General features: G+C 48.5%; 1 protein-coding gene across 1 annotated transcript; it reads left to right on the top strand.

Moving 5' to 3' along the window:
* Window positions 1-650: 650 nt before the first annotated feature.
* On the top strand, window positions 651-18495 carry LOC101943443 (mucin-2-like). The gene is made up of 13 exons (XM_065559600.1): window positions 651-775; window positions 3552-7644; window positions 8366-8424; window positions 8878-9035; window positions 9652-9776; window positions 10275-10333; window positions 12487-12623; window positions 12710-12834; window positions 13652-13710; window positions 14210-14364; window positions 15016-15125; window positions 15830-15952; window positions 16578-18495. Exons 2-13 carry the CDS (start codon window positions 3562-3564, stop codon window positions 16626-16628), a joined length of 5244 nt encoding a protein of 1747 aa, XP_065415672.1. The 5' UTR covers window positions 651-775; window positions 3552-3561; the 3' UTR covers window positions 16629-18495.
* Window positions 18496-25805: the final 7310 nt, after the last annotated feature.

Raw genomic sequence — 25805 nt, 5'->3', positions numbered from 1 at the left:
ATGTCTTAATGAAATTTTCACCCTGTTGCTTTAAAAGTTCTTTCATTCTAACAACATCCTGCTAATCTTTCAAACACTGACAGGAATACACCTTGGTCTCATAACTGACCTACTCTGGGCACACACTTGTTACCTACTAATGCAAAACTGTAAGAGCTAGTACCAGTCCCCTGAGCCATATAACCAGCTTCCTTTAGCCTAGCTCTTTTAATCCCACACTAGACTTATTTCTCTGTTCCAGGCAGCACTGAATTGTGTTCCCAATTCTATCTTTACTTTACAGCTCTTCAAGCAATAAATAGTGAGGAAGCAGCGGTATGTTGCTGCCTTCAAACTCCAGCCTCCCTTTTGTAGTTAGAGAGGCCAGCTGGTGTTTCCCTCCTACCCATACTTCACAGCAGTGACATATAGAGGGCCTGTCCAGACAAACGTGGCATTTTGAGGTGCATGTGTTGTGTTTTGATGTCAATGGGCTGGAGGAACGTAACACACACACACATTCAGAACCAGCAAAGGCTGACCATGCATTTCCCAATTCCTGTAGCCAAAGCATCACAGGAAAACTTGCATTCCTCCTCCCTCCCGTTCTGGTGGGGAGAGGTTTCACATGGAGAGGTGCAAAGTGGGTTAATGAGGAACCTGGCCATCTGGGACTCAGCAGGTACTTCCTGCCTTGCATTCCCATCCCCCATGCCAATGAAATAAAAGAGCAGGCCTGTGGTCTGCTGCTTTGTACCCTTCCTCTGTGTGTGGGTGACGGGTCAGTAGCTCTAAGGTAAGACTAGGTAGGGGCTTGTTGAAAATCAGTGCCCTTAGTTAAGGGGATTGGGGGGAATAGTTGCTTAGATTATGACTCTCACTCTGAAAGTATCATTGCCTTCTTGCAATGAAGTTTTTTGGGTTCTGCTGTGGGTGTCTGGCTATATGCACTTTCTTAAAAGTGCAATTAGCTCCTTAAGAGGGGGAGTTTTAATGTCAGCCTGGAGTGACTTGCAGGGCTTGACTGGCCTTCTGGGGTGCTCATTTCACAGTATGATGATTCCTGAGCCCTATGGGAACAATTGCTAATGGTTTCCCCCATGCTTTCCCTCTATAAGGTATCTAGTAAATGCCTGTGTCAGGCTAGCTGTTTAAGACAATACTAGTATAACTAATTGGCTGTATGTAGGAGGCTTGTTGAGGAGATCTGGGATAAGAAGGTTAGGGGTGTCCAGCCCTACTTGTAGAGAAGTGAGAATTTGTTGACAAACCTCTAGTCTTGACTTTTTTCCCTGGGTCTGTGTTCATGCACTGCTTGCTACTAGTGCACTGAGCATGTATATGGAAAGTGGTGGGGGAAGAAGCCATAAAAGCTCTCCTGGAAAAAGCAAGCTAAAATCCTACTCAGAGCTGTTTTCTACAGCAGTTCTCACTGAGAACAAGCAGCTAGGTATTTGGAGTCTCTACAGCTTATCTTTCCCTTCTGTGTATGCCTCTTCTGGTGGCCCTTGCCCTTGCATGTACTAGCCCACCCTACCTTTGGAGAGGGCAGCCTTATTTTGCTTAGGAGTGTGCATGGCAAGCCAAGTGTAGGCTTCCTCATTCTGGTCCACTAGTTAACTCTAACCTAGAATGCCTAGTGTTCATATCTAGAGTGCTCTCCTATTGTGTGATCATAAGTTTCCTATGGCTGTAACTAGGGATGGTTCTGACTCACCAGTGCTTGCTAATTAACTATTTAATAAAGCTTCATCTCAGTTAGCCCCAAAGCAAGTGTAGCATTAACTTGCCTAGAATGTCTTCCACTATCTGTAGATGCTGCTTCAGGTCTAGCCTTGGTGTGACTACAAGGCATACTTCTGCTTCTGCATTAGACTCCCTTCACAAACCTCCAAGACAAATGCTTAGCCTGAGTTGTTATGGGTATATAAGTGCAGTTCCTGCTGTAGACCTAGGGGCTGGTGGGTGCTTAGCATATTAAAGCTATGTGTCTACAACAAACTACAGGCGTGTATCCCAGTTTGTGCATAACAGTGGTGTATGCAAGTATGTGTAGCTGTGGTAGAATGGGCAGTGGCACCACAGCTTAGCCATGTCAAGTACTAATTGGCCTGACCCCTGTGGGTGAGTAGCTTGTACAAGTAGGTGAGCTGGGAGGCGCTAGTGTAGATGTAGGCTAAAAGGATCTCTAATCTGGGTTCTGCCTCAGGATTTGGAATAGGCACCCACCCTTCCTTCCTCAGCCCCTCTAGTGACACTGCAGAGTGTTTACCTTGTGATGGTTGCACCACTGGAATGTGGGTAGAAGCTGCTAAAGCTCTTAAAGTGGCTACTTGGTATAGACTTTTCTTCATGGTTCCTAGGTTTGACTTCCCTACCAAGCCTACATATTAGCTGTAGCTGACAAGCTCTGACCTGCCAGCTGGGGTGCAGTGATATCCTTGGCAAACTGTCCCACATCCCTCTCCTTGGTGTCTGGTACCATAAGAATAACATGTCCATTCTTCCCAGTTTCTGTAACAAGGGGGTTGGAGGAATGCATGTGGTGGGGTAGTGTGTGTTTGTGTGTGTGGTGGTTTGTTAGTTTGTGGGGTTTTTTGGGTGACCCTTCCTTCCTCTTTCATCCCCTCCAGAGCAGAGCTCCATGTGTAATAGGTGATCTGGAGTAATGGAGGGCTGGAAAAAGAAGGCATCTCTCCACTCCTTGGGGTTTTTAATCTAGTCCAGTACTTGCAGTCTGCACTATTGTATCTTCTGAGGTCCCATCTAAACAATGCTTTAAGTAGTTGAGGGAACCCATTTAAAACAGTAACACTCCTATTTAAGAGCTAGCTATGTTAATACTCCACAAAAGACAATTGCTGCTGCAATAAGTGTGTGGTAGGAGACCATGGGGCTCTGGCACTTTCTTGATCTCTGTCACAACTGACCAGTTAAAAGAAAACAAGCACTAGGCTAAAACAAGTATCAGGGGGTAGCCGTGTTAGTCTGTATCTACAAAAACAACAAGGAGTCTGGTGGCACCTTAAAGACTAACAGATTTATTTGGGCATAAGCTTTCGTGAGTAAAAACCTCACTTCTTCAGATGCATCTGAAGAAGTGAGGTTTTTACTCACGAAAGCTTATGCCCAAATAAATCTGTTAGTCTTTAAGGTGCCACCAGACTCCTTGTTTTGTAGGCTAAAACAGCATCTATCCAATGATGTTTCCCCCACCCCCAATGTTAAACAATCTCTAGCTGAGATTAATTTTGAGGAATGTTGGTTTGAAACCAGCATAGGAAGGTCCTGGTTTAAAAGCCTAGTTGGAAAAGGCAGTGGGTTTTTTAGGGAGAGGGTAGCAATGGAAAAGGCATTGCATAGCTTGACTAATAAATGGCAAGGAACTCAATTGCTCAATCTCTGGAGTCAGCATTGCACAGGTTATTAAAGGTATTAGTTTAGTCTTCCATTTGCAGTTGGGCTAGTGGATCCCTTGGGGGCATGAGGCTATGAACTATCAAAGTAGCTGCTACCTTAATTAGGGAGGACTGCAGACTAAAGCAACTACTGTATCTCCTAATTCTTCACAGCTGAGCTGCCATGATGAGATTGCCCATGATAAATCATGGAGCAGGACCACCACATATGGATAAGTCTTCAGGGCAAGAAACAACAATGGCTTCCCTAAGAAGGCAAAAAAGCACCATGAGAGTAACCCCATGCCCTGCCACTGCCTTAGTGACTGTTGCCAAAGGGCATAGATGGCAAATCATATTGGCTACAGTCACCTGCTTCCTTGCTTGCACCATTGCATGTAATGAAGGGTCTTCAGCTACTCCTTGTCAGAACCCTCTTGGCACTGTGCGTACATCTTCACCCTTGCAGCCTGACTTATTGCTATCCCAGAATGCTACTGGTGGCATCTTGATGAAATCCAACAACTACTTACTGAACCACATTGTAAAAGGGCAAACTGGCTTGCATGCTGCTGGGGAAAAACATGCTAGAAGCTTACAGGCAGACTCTGTAGGCACCACAGACCAACTAAGCCTCCCAGAAGCCAAAGGGAGTGACTTAAGCCAGATCTCTGCGTTTGCGTTCAAGCTTGATGGAAAAGGGAGCCTGCATTATAAATCAGGAGCTGCCAAGAAAGAGAAGAATGGCATTGACACTTCTCTGGCTCTTGATGCGCTAGCTAAAATTACAGGCTTCTCTTCTATGCGTTCCCCTAAGGGGCTACAGACCTCCTCTAAGGAGGACCTGATGGTCTCCCCACATGCATCCAAAGCAATAGAAGTTGGTACAATGGACTCTAATTATCCTGCAACAGTACCTGGTACTCTGTCCCAAGCACCATCACTTCTGACAGATGTAGACTTCTTGCAGTATGATCCATTGCACTCTGCTCCAAAGGCATCTGCACAGCCCCTAAAAGTTTCTCCAGATACTGCCTCTGTTGCTCAGTTAAGGCCAAACTCCAGCTTGATGGAACAAGCTGCTGCAGACAGTCTCACTAGTGAGGCATGGGGTCTGTATAAAATGACCCACTTTGCCACACTAATTGCTCCTAGCACTAGCCTAGATCAGAGGGCCACTAGTGTCTTGCCTAAATTCCTGAACTCTGCACTTCAGACCTATAGGGCTAGCCAGGAACCTTCCTATTTAATGTCACTGACCACAAGTCCTACCATGCCAGCCAGCCCAGCTGATGTTCCCACACAGAATAACTTAACCATGAGGACCAACTTCCCACAGTCCACATCTCTGGAAGCAACTAATGTTGGCCCTGCAGAACTGATGGCCAGTAGGTGGCCAGGTTCTTCCCCCATATCAAGTGGTGTGGCTGCTCATGAAACTGTGGAGCCAGTATGGCTTGGTACTGTCCCTGGGACACAGCCAGGGTCTCTAACTCCATCCCTTCCTTCAGGAGAAAGTTTCTTGGACACATCCCCCAGTGTAACCATGCCCAACCAGGAACACAATCCCTCGGAACTATCTGATGTGACTAAATTCACATTGAGTGCTCTTCCTGTTAGCATGTCACAATCCACTAACCTGCTCCCAGTATCTATGGCAAGACTGCCCTCTGCCAAACCAATGGCCAGCACCTCTGCTTCTGCACCATTGCATGTGAGTGACCTGAGCTACTTCACAGAGCATCCATCTCCTGGGCCCCCTACTGTCCCAGACACCTTAGCAGGCCCCACTGAAGGGGTAGAGACTGAGGAGCAGCTTACTGCAGCTGTACTGATGGCTGTCACACCCACTGTTAGAGAGTCAACTGGTTGGCCAACACTACCTGTACATGTCGGGACTACTGCACAATCGCATCCCCCATCTGGTTCGCCAGCCTCACCATTAAAGGGAACTCTTGCTAGTATGGTGCATTCAAGTTCAGTAGAAGTTTCATCTGGGTTTCCTTCACAGAGTGGTGTAGGGACAGATCTCCCTAGTCCTCTGTCGGGACACAGAGGAACCAGGGCTCTCATACCCTCAGTTCTCAAGCCAGCCACTGCTGGGCTGGGTCAGCCACTAGTTCTAACTACTAGTTTATCAGGATTATCAGACATTCCAGCTGATCTTGAGACACCAAGCTCTCTGGTGCTGGAAGAGACCTCTCCTGAGGCCTCTTCAGAACACTCCATTCTCCCTCGAGTCCCTCATAGTCTAGTAACTAGCGCTAACACTTTCACTGATGCTGCAGTCAGTGATATAACTCAGCTGACTGGAGGTGTTACAGAGGGTCCCCCTTCAATTGCAGCTAGAGTTGGCCTTTCCTCAGCCACACATCCCCTTGATCATCTCAAACTTGATGCAGAGACTGCCAGCACTTCCTCTACAGAGAGAATCCTGCCAATGGGACAGCTGGGTCACAGACTGAAAGAGCACACTACTGAAATGGCATGTGCTGGCTCGGATTCCACTAGTTGTCTAACCTGGGTGTCTACTGACCTTAATACAGCTGTGGAACAAAAAGGTTCTCCAAGCCTTGCTATTACACATGCTCCTGCCAATCTAACAATAGTTTCTCCCTCTCGGGAATCAATGAGAGGTGTCTCCTCCAAGCCAGACACTCCAGTTGCTGGTACCAGTCAGGCTTTGACCTACTCCACAGTCCTGACTAGTGTGAAGAGTATTGCAGGCTTCCTGCATGAAGACACTGCAGCCTATTCTCTATCCCATATGCTGCCTATTAGCAAAGGCCCTAGAACTCAGTCCAGTATTTCTGCTTGCTGCCCTGAGACATCCCCTAGTGTCTCAGGAGCCAGTACAGCTGCAAACATCACTAGTGCCACCCTCTACAGGGAATTCACTAAAACAGTGAAGTTCCTTGATAAAGAACAGACGCCAGCAACTGCTGAAGTAGTGGCTAAAACACCTACTGGCACCTCAGACCTCCCACTCAGAGCTTCAAGTGATGCTCCAACTACAGAGCTGCTTTCCAGTTCAAGTTCAACAAGGCCACAAGCTCAACCAGCACGTAAGCATTATTCGCTCCGTAGACCAGGAATGAGAAGAAGGCTGTCCACCCCAGCTGACTCAGTCTTATCCCACTCAACCACATCTCTGCCTAGTGGGACAGACATCCAGCCAAGGCCAAAGGTGCACACTTCTCCACAGAATAAGACCTTCCCTATGTTGCCCTCTAAAACAAGTAGTGATACAAGTGTCATAATGGAGACTGATGCAAATGTCACCCATTCCACTCCCTGGTACCTAAACAGAACAGGGCTAGCATTGCTTGCTGGCTCAACCCCTATTGGAATTGAACATACTCCAGTGCCTATAACAGCAGCACGTGTCCCAGTAGCCTCCACTACAGCTGCATCATCCAAATGGAAGCCCATATCAGCAACTCTGGGAGAGCACAAAATCCCAAGTGTGTCTACAAAGGCTGCAAACTTCAGTGGGTTGGCCTCTGCTGAGTCTCCAGTCACTGCTATGGCACCTGCTGTTGGGTTGACCTCCACAAGCATAGCTGTGTCCAAGGCTACACCAGTCAAAAACAGAACAGCTGCTCCATTGCCATCACCTCCAGCACAAAGTACAACTACACTACTTGCTAGTATAAACCTTACACAGTCTTCTGGGCCCAAAGCTCCCATTTTCCAGTCCCTCACTGAAGCCAAACCTAGTGTGATGACTTCCCTTCATAGTACCCCCAGCATTCCACCCACAATAAAGACCACTGCCCTGCTGACTAGTGCCAGAACTTCAACCACAGCTGGCCTGCAGCTTCCTACTGTACCAAAGCCAACTAGGCTGCTGCCTTGGAACAAAACCACTGTATCACCATTGCTTATACCTCCATCAACCTTATCCACCCACTTGCTGCTAATCTCCCAACACCTTTCAACAGCTAAAACAGACCTTAGTGTATTAATTAAGACAATGGCTGCAAAAAAGAACTTAACCACAGCTGCAGTGACTGCCAGGCAGGTGGCTACAATCAAAACTGGTATCACTTCAAAGCCGATGCTGCCTGAATCGAAGGTTCCAACACTGAGCTTCTCCCCAGAGGGAAAGACTGGGTCTGCACATAGACCTACATCACCTTCACTTCAGTTGCCTGTGCATATCCTACCTCTGCAGTTCTGTCTCATAAGAATCGCTTACACAGAACTCCTGAAGAACAAGTCTTCTGACGATTACAAGAAGCTGGAGAAGGAAGTGACGTTAACTGTAAGTAGAACTCCTGAAAGTGTTTGGAATTTAGAGAAGTCAGCCAGTTACTAGAGCTGAACTTGGCTTCTCTGGTTGCCAGGCTGCAACTGAGTAGCTACTTGTTTTCAGCTCATGTTGGCTATGAAGACTCCTCCCTTGAGGAAAGGTCTATCTAGCCCATAAGGATCCTAAGTAGGATTCCTGAGGTGGTGGTGAACTAATACCCAGCCATATCAGACTGGCATCTTTAATGAGTATCCAGTGCACATACTTCTACCATTGAACAGCCACAAGTTTGGCTTTAGTCATGATCAACACTACCCAGATGCAGACAAGCTGTCTGTAAGCAAGGGGCTTTGTCCTCCCAAATGATCCACTCATCTTATGATGAGGAAGGTAGCTCTAATGCTTGGAACACAATACTTGGACTGTGGTAAGGCAAATTCTTCTATGCATGGCATTTCCTACTAATCCTTCAGACCCACATGGACTCTACACTTCCACAACCCGCCACTCTCCCCCTGCCAGACTCTGTGCTTATCTATTAGTCTCATTTGAACCTCTGCTTCACTTCCCAGTCCAAGAACAACTAGTGTCGTTGACTTCACTTCCTGGCTCTGTGCAAAAGAGTCCAGGTTCCTACAAGTCCAAACACACTTCCAGTAAGCCCTTGCTATTCATAGTGAAGTAGCTGTTGTGAAAATCTGTGTCCTTAACCAGTGGCTTTTCTTGTTTTCAGCTAAACAAGATGTTATCCAGCTATAAGAACTTTCTCAAAGCAAACATTCTCCAGTTTTTGTGAGTATCTTACACAACACACACCAGGCCTCTGAGGAAGGCAACACCTTTCTCTGAGAAATACTAGGCTTTTAAACATGCTGTGCATAGATTCCATTGCAGCTTGTATCTGTAAGCTATGCAGGGAAGAGGGTAAGCCTCAGGTGGGGAGTAACACTATAGATAAAGTACTTCAGGTTGTCTTGCTTCCCATCCCATTCAGATGGGATAACTTACCAAGTCACCCAACAGAAACAGGTTGGGTACACAGTGATGGAAATTGTCTACTAGAACAGACAGTAGGTGGCTATTGGCTGACAAATGCCTTGGGGAATACCAAGTTCCAGCTTTAAGCTGGTGTTCCTTTGGAATAGCCTCTCTAAAGCGACGTGACTTGTGTTTGCACAATACCTGATACAATCCTATCCTGCTACTAAACACTTCTAATCTAGCTGTCTCCCTGGCCTCTCACAGGAACGGCTCAGTCATTGTTGAGAGTGAGGTTCTATTCCAGAGAGATGGCCCTGCTCCCACAAACTCTGACCTCATCCGTACAGTTGTCACAGAAGTAGAAAGGAAAATGGACACCTTTTTTGGCTGGAGAGTAGATATCAAGTCTGTCAGGTCAAATGGTAAGCACCTAGTCATTGTAACACAATACAGTGCCCAGCAGCAGGGTAGAGCTCCCACTACCACTCCTCCCTATTCCCAGATGGCTGCAGGAACAGTCCAGCCTGCCCTTCAATAACCAAGCCACGTGGCATGTGCCTCCCAGAGGTGGCTTCTGCAATCTCCACATTGATGGGAAGGGGTGTTGTCTCTCCATTAGGCATACGCCATCTATTTGGAGACTACTGTACCATGTTTCTTTATAACCATCCAGTGTCATGAGTAAACTGCATTTGCTGCACTAACAGTGATAGGGATGCTTTCACAGCATGCTGCATTTTGCTTCAAGGAAAATATCCGAGTAGCATGCCCTTCCTGTGGGTTCTCCATCCCTGAGATGGAGCATGTCTCCTGCCACCTCAGACTTGTTGGTACCCCATGCACTCTCCCACTCTGGCCAAAACTTTACCTCCCCACAAATTAAAACAGTGGGTCTTCTAGTTTGGGCTTCAGGCCCAATGCCTGTGTACTGCTTGAACATCAGCTCTCCAGCATTGGACAGACAAGGGAGAGGGTGGCAGAGTAATGGCCTGGTGTCCTGTCTAGGGAATGTTATTGCTCTTCTGCCTCCCTCTTTAGGTTTCAGCCTTGAGAATCTAGAACCAGAAAAGCTGTTGGTCTCATTCACTGCTCTGAGACTTGGCTCGATTGCAGCATTCGGTGGTGTGGGTAGCCAGGGCCCTCTGGACCGACTAAACAATATGGTATGGTAACTATTATGTTGAATCATATGACAATGGACCAGTGTCTCCCTTTATCTCCTGTAAGGGAAGAATGATAACCTCCTGGTTAAGGCATGGGAATGTGGGCTCTTCTGTTACTTTGGGTATGTCCCTCGATATCTGCAAAGTGGGGATAATGCTTGACAATCTTGCAAGGCTGAGTGACTCACTAACTCTAGCAGAGGTCTTAGAGCCCTGCAAATAGAGGCTAGTGAAGACAGTGCCACACAAATCAGAACCATATGGCTGTAGATAGTAAACAGACCACCAGAACTCCAATCTAGTTCCACTGGGGTGAAAGGAAACATTAGCTCAATTACATATCAAGGACTGCAAGAGACAAGAACAGATATTTAGGGGATGGAAACAGCAGCCTAAGTAACTGAATTAGGTATAAGGTTCCTGCTGAATAGTTGCTTCAGAAGATGGGTTGGAGGCTGGCGAAGCTGGGAAACAAATTGTCCCCTTTCTTCTCTGTAGGTGGTTCAGTCTCTGGGGGCCCTGTACAAAGTGAAGAACTTCTCCTTTGTCAGACTCAGGTATGGAAAACTCAAGAGGTGATGGTTCCTTTCAGAGCTCTAGACCTTACTTGGAAGCAAAACATCCAGAAGCAGCCACTTAGCAGTGTGGGGGAGCCGTGGGAGAGCTCTGGGCAGTACTAGGCTAAGTGCAAAGGAGCCAAATAGCCTTCGCTAGACTGCTTTAGGGCACTGGTGGTGGGGGGAGACCCTCTTCTGGGGTGAACCTAATAATCATTCAGCAGCTTCCAACTACCATTGACCACAGGCAGGGCCGGCACAACCCATTAGGCAACCTAGGCGGTCGCTTAGGGCGCTACAATTTGGGGAGCAGCAACTGCTGTGGTATTTCGGCACCAGGACCTTCTGCCGCCTCTGTAGGGGGCAGCATTTTGGGGCGGGACCTTCCAGCGCCTAGGGTGGCAGAAAAGCTGGCGGCACTCCTGATCACAGGAGAGCAGGCCTGAGACTCCCTGAATTGTAGGGCATATAGAGAGCTTGCAATACATCTAGCTACCCACAAGATGAACAGGAGTACTTGTGGCACCTTAGAGACTAACAAATTTATTGGAGCATAGTTTCATGGGCTACTGCCCACTTCTTTGGATGCATATAGAGTAGAACATATATTGAGGAGAGGTGTGTGTGTGTGTACACACACACACACACACACACACACACACACACACACAGCATGAACAGGTGGGAGTTCTCTTACCAACTCTGAGAGGCCAATTAAGTGAACTTTTTTGAAGTGATAATCAAGCTAGCCCAGTACAGACAGTTTAATAAGTGTGAGAATACTTACAAGGGGAGATAGAGTAGCCCACTAATAAATTTGTTACTCTCTAAGGTGCCACAAGTACTCCTGTTCTTTTTGTGGATACAGACTAACATGGCTGCTACTCTGATACCCACAAGATGTCACTAGTATTATCTCTCTGCCAAATACTCCTTCCCTAAGGAAGAGGCAATCCTGGGAGCTCAATGACTTGCTGCTGTTTGTGAGCTAAATGCCTTCTTGATGCAGGAGAGGGTGAAAGGAATGGAAGCAGCAAAGTGGAGGCAAGAATCACTACATACAATTTCATTGTGTTCCATACATAGAACACTGAACCTTCAGGATAGTGGGAGTCATAAAATCATAGAATATCAGGGTTGGAAGGGACCTCAGGAGGTCATGTAGTCCAACCTCCTGCTCAAAGCAGGACCAATCCCCTAGACTTTTTTTTTTTTTTTTTTTTACCCCAGATCCCTAAATGGCCCCCTCAAGGATTGAACTGACAATCCTGGATTTAGCAGGCCAATGATCAAACCACTGAGCTATCCCTCTCTGGATTGAAACAAACAGGTAGAAAGCAAAGGTCTCCATGCTGTGATGCTAACAGTACTCAGGAAAAGGTGCATCCTGTGAGAACTGCCTCATGTGTCACAATGCAACCTCCTGTGATGAAAGACATCTCAAATGCCTGAAGCCGCATGTTGGACACTGGACTCATTCTAGTTCTAGCACTGGCTCCAACTTAGTCAATAGCTTCTGGCTCTATTGCAATAAAAATCCCTCCATACAAAAGCCAATTAAAGGATGAGTAGGGGCATGTATTAATCATCCAGTCTTAGATGCAACTGCTGTGAAATAGTCCCATGCAGGGCTCTTTTTTGTGTGTGTGTGTGTAATCCCACTCCCCAGATTACCTCCCCCATGCTACTAAAAGTCCATTAATATACACATGGAATTCAGACAATTTTTATCACTAAAAGAATAAAGCCTTGCTTAAACCATGTAAAATACTTAACTCTCACAAACAATTTAGCCATTTCCAAGATCAGCTAGTCTTGGTAAGCTGACAAGAGATTTAGTGTTTTCCTGCAAATTACCCCAGTCTGTATGTGCGGGGTTTTTGTTGTTCACGGGATTGGGTGGAAAAAGTACACTTTATGAGCTCCTGCTATTAGGGCAGCAGGTCCTGTGGGATCGCAGTCCTGCTGCGGGGCTCTATTGTGACTTCATAGCAATCCCTGCAGGGATTGCTATCAGAAATTAGTGACTCTTCTGGGTGGCTGCAGTACTGTTCTAGTAACCAACTGAAATGTGGCAGCAAGTGTGCTGTCAAGCCTCCAAACCCTTGCTGGCTCTTACCTTTGTGCCCTGCTAAAACTCTCTTCTCCTTTAGGGATATCAAAGGTGACCTGGAAATCTATAGTGAAGCCTACATTGACACACATGCCCATGCTGATGTCCACCAGGTTCTGCAAGCACTGAGGGGTCTTGTTAACTACTCTGTAGACTTGACATCTCTCTCTGTGGATGGTCAGTATCCTTCCCTCTGGTGCTGTTCCTCTTGGCTGGTAGAGGCCACTAAACATTTATCTAGCTCTGCTCTCTTCCAATTCCAGATTCAAGGCTTAGCTTGCAGGTTTTCCCCATTTCCTTCCTGATCAACAACAGGGCAGTCAATGAGAAACTGCTGGATCACTCTTCTGTGGAACACCAGAACCTCACCAGGGACCTTGCTGATGTGGTAGGCATACCCAGTTTCCAGCCAGTGACCCCAGTGTAATCTGAGAGGCTTCTGGGGATGGAGAGGAGACCCTATAGAATCCCTCTTGAGATCTTTAGGGCAGAAAGGAGGAATCTAGAAAGCATTACTTCAAAGCTTCAGACTAATCCTAAATATAGGCCTTGGACTACTCCTTCTCCTAGCAGATGGAGCACTCTTAACTTGGAATAAAATAGCTAGTGTTTTATCATAATGGGTGCTCCAAGCTTCTGGAAACACTAGTTTCACTAGAGAAACTTGGATGATTACTAGACTCTTGAGGAGGACAGTCTGCTCTTTCTTGTTGCTCACTTAAATGATCACAAAAATCAAACAACTTTGTAAAATTCTATCACAAAAGCTTCAGCTGGAGGGTTGTGGTAGGGAAGGGGAGTTGCAATTAAACACAAGGTCAGCTACATGGCTGCTTCTTAAGACTACACTACTGGAGCATGCTATGCTTAATCAGACTTTATAGTGTCTGAGCTTCAAAGCTTCCTAATGTGGTGTTCTGTAGGTGAGGATTTAGAATTCCAGGCTCCACCTAGAAGATTGACCTGGATTTAAGGCATCGGAGTTACTCCAGACATGTATGTCCTTGCTGGAGCTCCCACAACTCTAACTGGTGGGTGAAGCAACTCTTAAGCCTGGGTCTGACTCCAGCTGAGGAAAGAGTGGTCTGAATGGGGTTGAGCTGGAGACAGATGTTCTGAGTATCTTGTTGGCAGAGGCTTCACAATGGGACAAAATGCCTGTGGGAGGGGAACTAAATCAGTCTAACTCTGATCCACTCTTCCAGCTGATGCATGCCCTGAAGAAATACCAAGGCCTCCTGCAAGTGGTAATTCGAGACCTCCTGTGAGTAAACACTCTACTTCTGTGTAGGCTGGAAGGCCTCTTGTCTGCCTCCTACAAGATGCATTGATTCCCCCTGGTGCCCCAGAAGTCTATCTGTATAGGATATACCCTACTAAGGTAGTGATTGGGAAGATGCCAGCTGAAAGTGGCTGACTAAAGCATTTATTTGTGGCGCCTGTTTCTACATCCATTATTGAGACTCCCACCCTACAGTAATTGTGTTTTTTGGATCCAAAAAGCATGCCTCCCTCTTCTACCTACTAAGTTCCCACCAACTTCAGTGAGACTCTGGCTAGAAGGTAACAGTTCTCCATAAGAAGCAGTGGATCTTAATTCCCATGCTGCCTAGAGCCTGTGACAATTGGGTGTCTAAGACTGAATGATTCTAGGATGCAGCCCTGGGTTAAAAGCCATGGGTCTGGCTTTCATGTCCAGACAGCCTGTGGCCCTCTGGGTGACTGCTACTGTGCCTCACTGGAATCTATTGCTCTCTCCACAGAAGTGGCTCCCTGATCTGTCATGGCAATGTGGTATTCCAGCATCCTGCCCCAGCCAGTGCAGATGTTCTGCAGACTCTTGTTCTTTCAGTTGGTCCACATGATGTGTTGGCTGGGTCAGGCTTTCAGGTGGACCCATATTCTTTCACAGTGGCAGGTATGACCGCTTGGGGATCTAGCTGAAATACTAGATGTCTTCAGTGGGGTGTTGGTCAAGTTCTAAAGTCTTATCTAGCTGTTCTAACATAGCTGTAGAACAGACCTCCAGTCTGAAACTCTCAGCTCCAAAGCACTAAACTTCAGGAGCAGAACCACAACCCCATGTGGATTGTACTGTACTACTGTTTTACCTGGGGGGAAGCAGCAATTATTTCTTCCCCTGCCACTCAAAACTAAGAGCTGGTCACGCTTCCTGTTGCCAATGGAGGCTCGAGCACCGTGCATAAGGTGGAACTCTAAATTGTTGGCTATGGCAGCTGGCCACACCACTGCTTCAAACAGCCCACAGGGATTGGCTACAAAGAACTACTGGCCTAATGTACCAGTTGATCCTCTTTCATGGAGAGGAAAGAGTACTAGACTGAGCTCCTGGTAGAAGGCAGGAGACTGGGGGAGGGTCTCTAGCTGAGAGACCAGTCTAGAAACTGCCCCTATAAGGGCTACATTCAAATAGCTTAGCTAAAAAGGCTGTGGTGATCACTAGATTGCAAGGGGGGGGGGGAAAGAGGTGCTACTAAAAAAGAATCTGACTTTCTTTGACAGGGCATTGCATAGTTGCTGTAGAACTAACAATCTCTCTTGACTCTAGATGATCAACTGGAACCTCCCTTTGTGTATCCAAGTTTCCCTGGATATGCTGTGGCAATTATTGTCATGTGTGGCCTTGTTATAATTGCCATTCCCATTGTGGCTCTGCTGGTAAGGTGGCAGTAATACTTATCATGCCTTCTGCCAGAGGCTATGCTTACTATCTGAACTTTCTGTACGGTGGCTTTTTTCCCCACCCTCTCCATTCACTTGTGGGTGAATGCTCCTGTAACTAGGGATCTACCAACAGACATGGGGTATTAACCCCAAAACTCCTTAGAATGCAAAGGGATGGCAATCCCACAAATTGGCTTGAACAGTGGTGAGCATTTCTAGAGACTATCTTCTAAGTGGCCCATGATGGTAATACTACATCTTGAACAACCGTGAGGCACAAGCAGATGGCTGTAACTTGCTCTTGAGCAATACAAGTGGAAACACTTGTGTAAAATGTGTACCGGTCAACTTCACTTTAGTCTCCTCCTGGATAGCCTCATTCCCTATTTGAAAGTTATCTTCAGATGTAGAAGCTAATTTAGCAGTAAAGCAGAGTTAACATACACCACAGATTGCTCCATTTCTAGGTGGTAACTTTTTTGCCTCTTGTACAAAAGTTGTATACTCAGACAGGCTTGTCCAGTAGCCTGGTCCACTGAGCCATTCTGTGGGCTAGCCTACACAAGGGTGCATGTGGTTTAGAGCACTATATTCAGAGCAGCTGTCAGGCATTTCCTAGTCACTGGTAATGCATCTCACTAGCCTGTTAACACCAATCTCTTCTTGCACTTATGGTGTAATTTTTTTCTTCTGACTAGTACCTGAATTCTGGGCTATTTGGCTGGCACGACAAGGCTATAATTCAGGGTGGGAGAGACCATGAAGCAGGGACACAAACATTTGAACTGGATAACCAAGGATTCCGCTCTACCATTGAAGAGGCAAGTAACAATCCAGGGATGGGGGGGGGCATGTTTCCTTACTTAAATTCCATGCCTAAGGTGAGCACAGACTAGTATTCTAGAGCCTGGTAGCAATAATAAAGTGGCACAAACAAGGGAGGTAACAGGTCTAGGGATGCCACAGTGTTGCTTCTTACTGGGCTTTCCAAAGTCCACTGCTCTTCAGAGCTTTCCTACCATGTCTCAGAGTGCAGCTTTGCAGATCTGTTAATACCTTCACTCATACAACTATTATCTGAATCTTCCTTTCCCCACTGAAGAGACGACTACCAAATCCCCATAGCTTCATACCTTTCCAATATTAAGATGTGGTGATCCTTCCTTCCAAGCTGAGAGCATATTCCTACTCCAGGCAAGGAGCAGCTTTCTAGCATTGTGTGCTAACTCCTTCCACATAATGCAATGTTATATGGAGAAGTCTATGCCTTTCTCTAGGATAATGGAGTTCTCCCTCATGAGGTAGACTTGTCCCTCTGTAGCAAAAGGTCACTGAGTACAGGGTCCCAAAGGAAAGTCTCTTGGGGGCAGGAGAAGAGGATGCTATCTGGGGCACAGGTAGATCTCTAGGGGTATGACTTAAACTCTCTCTTCTTTTGAACTGCAGGATGATGGCAGACATTCATACACACCTACAAAATACTCTGCCAGAGAGTGAAGATGCACCATACAAGTTCTTCCTGGCTCATGGACCTAAATTTCCAACCTGCTGTAGAAACAGGAAGGTTCCAAGCACTATCTCTGGTGGGGTGGGGGGTGTCAGCATTCCAAATGTAAACGATTCTGAAATCCCTTGGATGGTGCAAACTTTGTCATTTCATACAGCTGAGAATTCCTTGTCTGCACCCTGAATAAACGCCATCTACACTATAGAACTACAAAAGTAGCCACAACTGGGTTCATTTTTCCACATTCTGGAGGGAGGTGGCAGCACCAGGTGCATCCTGGCTAACTTCTTGGTGGAAGAAGTGACACCACCTCCCTCCTTGAAGATCAGTGCTGTAATAAAACAAAGGCCTGATCCCTCAGTGATGCTTAAATTGTGCACCACTCTCCTCTTCTTGAGGACTAGCTGCTCCTTCCAAGGGAACATGAGACAGACTTCTATCAACCCAAAATAACTCCTAGATGAAGGGCCTCTTGACCTAGCAAGAGTTCTGATTAGGTATTCAGTGTGAATAATGCCCCAGCTCTCCCTGACTCAAGCAGAAATCCCCCTGTGAGATAGGAAAATTTTATTGTAAGCATGCCTTTGACTTAATGTTTTAAGTTATGTTTTAAACTCTCCTACTTGTATCTTGGCTTGCTACTGAGTCTGTAGCTGCAGTGCCAAAACATTTGTCTTCTGATGGTTGCTGTGACTAGGAGGCTTAAGATACCTGGTTTCTGTAACTCTGAACCAAGGGCAGTCTTGTGACTGCTTAAACTAGCTGAGCTCTCTGAGCAGGGAGGATGTCAGACCATCTCACTCCCAGATTCTCTTGTAGCGGTACTAGTGCAGTCTCTAGGCAACTGCCTCTCAAATAGCTCCTTAAATGAGCAAAGATAAGATTTCCCATCTCCGTTTCCTAGAAGCTTTGCTGTGGGGCGCAGACCTCCCTCCTTGGTCTGTCACTTCCTGCTTAGGCAAGCCCTCTAGAAGCTGCTAGGAGCCCTCACTTGGGCAGCCTTTCCAGGCTCCCCTTTTAGCCAGAGGACACTCTTCCCTTTAAGAGTTACCCATGACTCTTCTCTGGAAGAGTAACTCTTCCATCTTGTAGGTCTGAGCAAATACAGAAGATCCAGCCCAGACTTGCTTTCACCTGCCAGGTGGACTCCTGCCCTAGTTAGCTTATTTGGTGGCAGTATCCCTGGGATGTGGAAATAGTGTCAGCTTGACTCACTATAAGGCCATGTCTCCTTAGCTGACATGTCCTTGAATGATAGGCACTTCCAACTGTCTGAGAAATGTCCCCTGTCAAACTAGGGTCACAGAAGCCAACAAGCATGTTCTGAGGAAGTGGAGAACTTCAGACTGGTGACCTAGATCAAGAGGGGTGATAGTCCAGTACTTGGAATGCTTCCACTCTTAAAGGAATCTCCTCTTGTGCTCTTCAGAGAAACCACTTGATTACCTAGGTAATGGTGCAGTTACTTCTGCATCATGGACTGCTTGCATTTCAAACTCTCAGCAAGCCTGTCCTTTCTTCTGAGGAAACTACTTGGCTAAACATAATTATACAGAAGAATCTGCTTGCCTTAGAAACTGACTCCTATTGTAGTCCTCAGGCTCCAGGCCGGGGGAGGGGGGGAAAGGGAAGAGAAGCAAACCATATGAGGCTGAATGAAATAGGAGTGGACTGTCGCCCTACTACAAAGTGCCTGCTGCTGACAGCTTTCTCTGCCACCAGCAGGATTTTTCCCCCCCTCACAGCAAACTGGTTTAACTTGTGCCCCTTTTTTATATGCATATCTCATATTTGTGGCAATTATTTCAGAGAATGTGTGTACTTTGTGTGATTCTGAATAAATAGTCTAAGAATAAACTACTCTGTTGGCATGTGCTTATTGAGAGAGGTCTTAGAGTGGGTGAAGGGTAGCCCGAAGCTGACCGGCTAACAATGTTCCAGATTCACCTCCTTAAATGAGGAGCCGTCTATGGCAGCTCTTAACTAAAAGAGGCTTTATTAGTAGTGCTGTCTCCTTCCACAGAATCCTCTGCTCCCCACCATGGCAATGCACCCACCCCATACTACAGCAGAGGGGGCTGAAAGGAGCTTTGCAGCCAGGCATTCTATTCCTCCTTGAGCCAAGAATATCAAGCTCTGCAAAGCATTTATTGTTCACCAAATCTTTAGCTGACCATGGCCCTTTGCAGGGAAAACCTGTGGTGCTGGGAGTTTATAGTATTCCTGGTGACAAGTAGCCTAAGATGTCAGCACTTGAACAAACAGGGTACCTAAGAACTTTCTGGGGCACATATAAGGCTTATTGTAGTTGCACAAGGAAACATCTAGCAAGCAGCTGTAAAGATGCCCCTTCAGCAGGAATGGGATGGGGATGTCTATCTCATAGAACTGGAAGGGACCCTGAAAGGTCATTGAGTCCAGCCCCCTGCATTCACTAGCAGGACCACATACTGATTTTTTGCCTCAGATTCCAAAGTGGCCCCCTCCAAGGATTGAGCTCACAACCCTGGGTTTAGCAGGCCTATGCACAAACCAGTTATCCCTTGGCCCAATGATACACCCAACTTTCCTCAGAGTCAGAGGAAATCTGGACCCTCCTAGACTCAGTTATGAATCACACCCAGGGCTGCCTGTGTTCTGCCTGTTGCCCAGTAAAGCAGGAGAAATGCTGGTGTTGATGAACTGTCCTTTTTAAAGATGGCTCTGGCTAGAGATGAAAGGTACTAAAGGAGAAGAGACAAAGCAATTCAGTTCCCTAACTGCTTTACTGAGCTGTCAGTTCCCTGGAACAGCCAGAGATCCAGGTGTTTTAGACACTGACTCCTAAGATCAGTGTGAAACCACAATCTTGCACTAATATAGGGAGCGAGATGAGAGGGCACCAGCTATAGCTGGCTGCTGCAAGTTGAGCCAGCCAGGAGCATTGGGGGGATAGGAGAGAGTCTGGTGCCACCAGTGGGGCTGGCTGGGGGACTCTGGTGCTGTTTGGAACTGGCAGCAGGGGGTGCCCAGTGCTACACAGGGAGGCAGCTGGGAGCTGACAGCAGCAGGGTGAGCCTGGCACCATAGGTGCCAACTTCCCCTCTTCCCAGTGGATGCTTGACCCCCTGACCCTGCCTTTACCCTGCCCCCATTCCACCCCAAGTCCTTGCCTCTTCTCCACCTCCTCCCCTGAATGCAGTGTCCCTGCACCTCCCCCTCCCTCCCAGAAAGTCTTAAGACCCACCAAACAGCTGTTGGCAGTGGGGTGGTGGGAAACACTGGAAGGGAGAGGAAGGAGCAGGGATACAGCACGCACAGGAACATTGGGGGGAGAAGGAGGCAAGGAGGAGGGAGCTTGGCTGCCAGTGAGTGCAGTGCATCCAATAATATTTCCCCATGGGTTCTCCAGCCCTGAAGCACCCACAGAGTCAGCACCTATGCCTGGCACCATGCATGAAGCCTGCTGGTGGGCTGTGGCCTGCAGGCGAGAACTCTAGCCTGGGTGTTTGAGTCCATTCCTGCTGTCTTTGGAACAGATCCAATTTGCAGAGGGGAAATATTGGGATGTTGCAGGACTGGGAAAAAGGGGAGCTCCCTAGAACAGAGAAATCTATCACCCATCTTTGCTTAGGTCATCATCCTCTCTACCAGGCGTATGCTTTTTCAGGCTGTACTGGCCCAGATTAGCATCACAACCAAAGCACATCGGCTCGCCTTAGCCTCACTATACCTAGTAAAGAGAGGAATGGTGGGGAGGGTGCTAGCAGCCCAAGGGGATCAGAGTAACCCTGCCAGGCCTAACACACCTTCAGAGGGAATTCCAGGTCAGCCTCTGGGCATCCTTGGTTTTACCTGCCCTGAGCCCATGAGGCTGTGGGAGGTGCTGTTTGGGGGCTGGCATCCCTCAGCATAGCCCCTCCCCCAATGAGGTTCCAAATGAGGCAGAAGTATCATGGTTAAGCCTCATACACTGCCTCCAGTGCAGCTAATTGGGGCATGCTTGGCTTGGCTCCCAGGGCTTGTGCTGCTTCTGTGCACCTCTCTCCAGACATTCCCTTGGTGATTTGCAGAAATCCTGCTTCCTCTTCCTTACCCCAAATAGTATCTGCAGGAGGGGAGGTAGGGCTGGCCCCTAGGCTGCTGGCCTGAGGTGGTCCAGCAGCCCAGGCAAATAAAACCTTCAAAGCAGAGGAAAGCCATCTAAGTATGGAAATATCTTCCTGCATCAGCTCTCTCTTCTTCCCCTCTAGGCATGTGTCCAATGACCATGGCACTGTCTTCTTTTTAAGCTGCATCTCTGGGGCCTGATTTCTGCTCTTCCACCACAGTAAAGCAAAAGACCACCTGGTTGTGAATCCATTCCTGTACCATTAATTGTCCAGTAAAGGCAGGGAAACCCCACCTGGCCTCTCTGCCCTGCCCACAGCTTTGCTATGTACAGATCACTGGGACGTTGTGTGCTATCCTCCCACCTTGTGCCCAAAGATCAGTTTTGAAACTCCCATTGGGACTTGCAGGTGTAACAGGAACAGAGGAGAAGTCGGATTTCCTTCTCCTCTCGCTTCTCTGCAGTCACTGCATAAGGAAACCACCTGAGCATAACTCGCTCCCCAGCAGCTCCGGGGGCTGAGAGGCCCTGGGGTTTACCCTGAGAACAGAAGAGAGAAACATCCCATAAGGTTCTGAGTCTGGACGGCTCCTTTCCATTCGCCTCTGAGCTCTAACTTTCCCTCGACAACAAGCTGTGTCCTTCCAGTGGGCAGGAAACCAAGTCAAGAGCTCATCCCCACCCCAACCTCGGGGCAGACGCCTCTCGCTACAGAGAGATTAAGAGCAGGTGGATAAAATACTGGGACTCACCTCTGTTCTCCTCACCAAACCTTCTGGCCAAGGGCAGCCTGCCTTCCTCCTGCATCCTCTTTACCACCCCGACCGAGGTCTGCAGGAGGAGAGGCAGGGCTGGCCCATGGGCTGCTGGGCTCAGTTGAAGCAGCAGCCCAGGCCATAAAACCTGCAGAGCAGAGAAAAGCCATCTCAGTAGGGAAATATCCTCTTCCTGCACCAGCTCTCTCTTTCCTACACTAGACAGGATCCCTGACCTCGCCACCACCAGCCAGAACGCTCAGTCGCACCAGGAAAGGGTCAGGGGTAGGCTGGCATTCTACTGTGGTTTCCATAGTCATTACTTTGTACTTGGGGGATTGGTAAGGATTTTTGCTGGGTTTTGAAGGAATTACATTGGACTGCAATTGTTCCAACAGGGGGAGGGCCCTCTCCCCTCATCTGAGTCTGTAATCTGCTCCTGCAGAATGATAACCCTTTACCTTCTGCATGTCTTGCATGTGCGCCTTCCAGGATCCCCCTGAAAGGTCCCAGGCTGCCTCCTCCATCTGGATTAGGAGATCTGCTGTACCGACATGGATAGAGGCACTCAGCACCTGGGGAAACAAACATGGAGCCATGGATGCTGTCCTTCCTTCCAGGGTTAATGGTGTAGTGAAGGAGGGGGTTTGGGGCCCAGCTCGATGAGCAGCCCTTGCTTGGGGTTCGTAAGGGACCCTGACCAGTGCTCGCTCACCAGAAGCTGAGGCAGTTGTTCCTCAGGGGAAGTCATCACGTTTGTTTGATTTATTTACCGCCAGTCTCTCTGTTTGGAAGTGTCCTGGCATTGCCACCTATTACCTCAGTGACTGGCTGTGTCATTCCAGGGGGCAGGAAAGAGACCCCAGAGCCGAGCCCACCCCTCCTCCCGGAGCCACAGCTCTCTCTAGCCAGAAGGGCTTAGCATGGCTGTATAACGTTACTAGCATGTGCCTACCTCTGTTGTCCTTGCCAGAGCTTATGGCCAAGGGCACCCAGCCTCGCTGTCGCGTCATCCTTCTGAGCAGTAGCAGTATCTTCAGAGCACGAAGCGGGCATGGAGGGTTTCTGCCACCAAACTGCTCCGGCACCAAGGCCACAAACTTTCTGAAGAGGAAGGTTGTCTCAGTACCGAGACGCCTCCTCCCTCACTTCCCTGTGCTGCATAGTAAACCGGGTGTCACCTCCCGTACCCTGTGAGAGTGCCCTGGCCTTTCCCACCCACCAACCCTGCCCCAGCCGCAGGCAGGCCCCACTGGACGTGCTTCTGACACACATGCAGGGCCGGATTTATACCTTATGCGCCCCTAGGCACAGCATGTTCAGTGCCTCCCGGCAAGGGCGGTGGGTATAATAGGCTTGGGAAAGGCTAAGCCTTCCCTGGAACAGCTGCTGCCAGGACATCTGAGCCGTGGTGACCTTGCCCCTTCCCCAAGGCCCCCACTGCCTGTTGCTGCTGCCTGCCGGTAAGTCCTCCACTCCATCACCACTCCCCCTCCGAAAATCCCCACTGCTTGTCCCGTCCCTCCTCCTCTAGAAGCCAGCAGCGGGCGGGTAGGGGTGTCTGGAGGGGGAGTGAAGCAGCTCAGGCGGGTGCTTGGGAGGCTGGCGACTTTGCCCAGCGCCGGCACTCGGGGGGCCAATGGCTCTTCTCAGGGGGCCGGTGCTCAGGGGGTTCCATGCCAGTTCTTAACTAAAGGAGGTTTTATTAGCAGCATTCTCCTCCCACAGAATCCTCTGCTCCTCACCATGGCAATGCCCCCACCCCATACTACAGCAGAGGGGGCTGAAAGGAGCCATTTCATAGCTCTGCCCCAAGGCATTCTAGTCATTCTTAAGCCAAGAATATCATGCTCTGCAAAGCATTTGCTGTCGGGAAAATCTGTAGCTGACTGTGACCCTGCAAAGGGGAAACCTGTGATGCTGGGGGTTTATGGTATTCCTGCTGACAGATAGTGACTTAACATCTTAAACTACTTGTCAGCAGCTTGAACAGACAGTTTCCCTGAGAATCTTCTGGGGAACATCTAAGGCTTCTTGGAGTTGCTAGATGTTTGCTTGTGCCAAGCTGCGATAAAGATATCATTCAGTAGGAAGGGGGGGATGGTGGAGGATACCTACCCACACACAACTTTCCTCACCACTATGGGAAATCTGGACCATCTTAGACCTGGTTATGATGAGTCACGACTGTGGCTGGCTACATTCTGCCTATTGCCCAGTAAAGCAGGAGAAATGCGAGTGCTGCTGAGCTGTCCTTTCTAAAGATGAAACAGTCTAAGGATGAAAGGAGACAAGCGAGAGGAAACAAAGACACAAAGCAATTCAGTCCCTTTAACTGCTTTATTGAGCTGACGTTTCTATGGAGCAGACAGTGATCCAGTTGTGCTTTATACACAGTGACTCCTCCTAAGATCAGCGTGAAACCAGATTTTTGCAGTAGTACTTCTGAAAGAGTCCTCAAGGCATGTGAATGCTCTAGGCCACTCTCTCCATGTAGGTACTCTAGCAGGCAGTTCTGTAACACAGGGGCCAGCTATTCACACCAACAATGAGCAGAATCCCCAAGCACCTCAGCATCAAAGAAGGGTTTTGTTTGTTTAATAAAGTATGTGCTGAGATGGCCCATGAGCTCTTGGCAGGCCCCCCTCCAGCTGCTGCTGTCCTGCAGGGAAGAATGCCCAGTCAGAGGAGCCAAGACAGCTAATGGGATCAAAAGGGAGAGCAGCTGCTGACAGGAAGAGAGACTGTGGAGCACCAGCTATAGCTGGCTGCTGCAAGTGGAGCCAGCCAGGGGTGGAGGGAGAGTCTATGCTACCAGTGGGGCTGGCTGGGGGAATCTGGAGCTGGCTGCAGGGGTAGCCCAGTGTCACACATGGAGGCAGCTGGGTGATGACAGCAGCTGGGGGACCCTGGTGACATGTGTGAAACCTGCTGGGGCACTTTGCTTAGGTTGTCATCCTCTCTCCCAGGCACATGCTTTCTCAGGCTCTCCTGTTTTAATGGTTCTGTCCAACAGGCCGTATTGGGCCAGATTGGCATCACAACCAAAGCTCCCCAGCTGGCCTTGGCCTCACTATGCCTAGTAGAGAGAGGAATGGTGGGCAGGGTGCTAGCAGTCCAAGGGGATCAGTGTGCAATGTAAGCACAGGTGCTCAGGGTAACCCTGCCAGGCCTAACACACCTTCAGAGGGAATTCCAGGTCAGCCTCTGGACATCCTTGGTATTACCTGCCCTGAGCCCATGAGGCTGTGGGACATTCCAAGTGGGGCAGACACCCCATGAATGGGCCTCATACACTGCCTTCAGTGTAGCTAGTTGGGGCATGCATGGCTCCCAGGGCTTGTGCTGCTTCTGTGCACCTCTCTTTACACTTTCCCTTGGTGATTTGCAGAAAACCTCTCTTTTCCTTGCTGGCCTCCTCTTCACTACTGTGAGTACTATCTGCAGGAGATAAGGCAGGGCTGGCCCCTAGGCTGCTGGCCTGAGGTGGTCCAGCAGCCCAGGCAAATAAAACATTCAAAGCAGAGGAAAGCCATCTAAGTATGGAAATACCTTCCTGCATCAGCTCTCTCTTCTTCCCCTCTAGGCATGTGTCCAATGACCTTGTTATGGGCACTGTTTTCTTTTTAAGCCTCATCTCTGGGGCCTGATTTCTGCTCTTCCACCACAGTAAAGCAAAAGACCACCTGGTTGTGAATCCATTCCTGTACCATTAATTGTCCAGTAAAGGCAGGGAAACCCCACCTGGCCTCTCTGCCTTGCCCCCAGCTCTGCTATGTACAGATCACTGGGACGTTGTGTGCTATCCTCCCACCTTGTGCCAAAAGGTCAGTTTTGAAACTCCCATTGGGACTTGCAGGTGTAACAGGAACAGAGGAGAAGTCGGATTTCCTTCTCCTCTCGCTTCTCTGCAGTCACTGCATAAGGAAACCACCTGAGCATAACTCACTCCCCAGCAGCTCCTGGGGCTGAGAGGCCCTGGGGTTTACCCTGAGAACAGAAGAGAGAAATATCCCGTAAGGGTCTAAGTCTGGACGGCTCCTTTGCATTCGCCTCTGAGCTCTAACTTTCCCTTGACAACAAGCTGTGTCCTTCCAGTGGGCAGGAAACCGAGTCAAGAGCTCATCCCCACCCCAATCTCAGGGCAGACGCCTCTCGCTACAGAGAGATTAAGAGCAGGTGGATAAAATACTGGGACTCACCTCTGTTCTCCTCACCAAACCTTCTGGCCAAGGGCAGCCTGCTTTCCTCCTGCATCATCTTTACCACCACAACTGATGTCTGCAGAAGAAGAGGCAGGTTTGGACCATGGGCTGCTGGGC

This window comes from Chrysemys picta, chromosome 10 (assembly GCF_011386835.1).
Source record: "Chrysemys picta bellii isolate R12L10 chromosome 10, ASM1138683v2, whole genome shotgun sequence".
Classification (NCBI taxonomy): Eukaryota; Metazoa; Chordata; order Testudines; family Emydidae; genus Chrysemys; species Chrysemys picta.
Note: the sequence above shows the minus strand (reverse complement) of the source record. Positions and strands in the feature narration are given on the sequence as shown.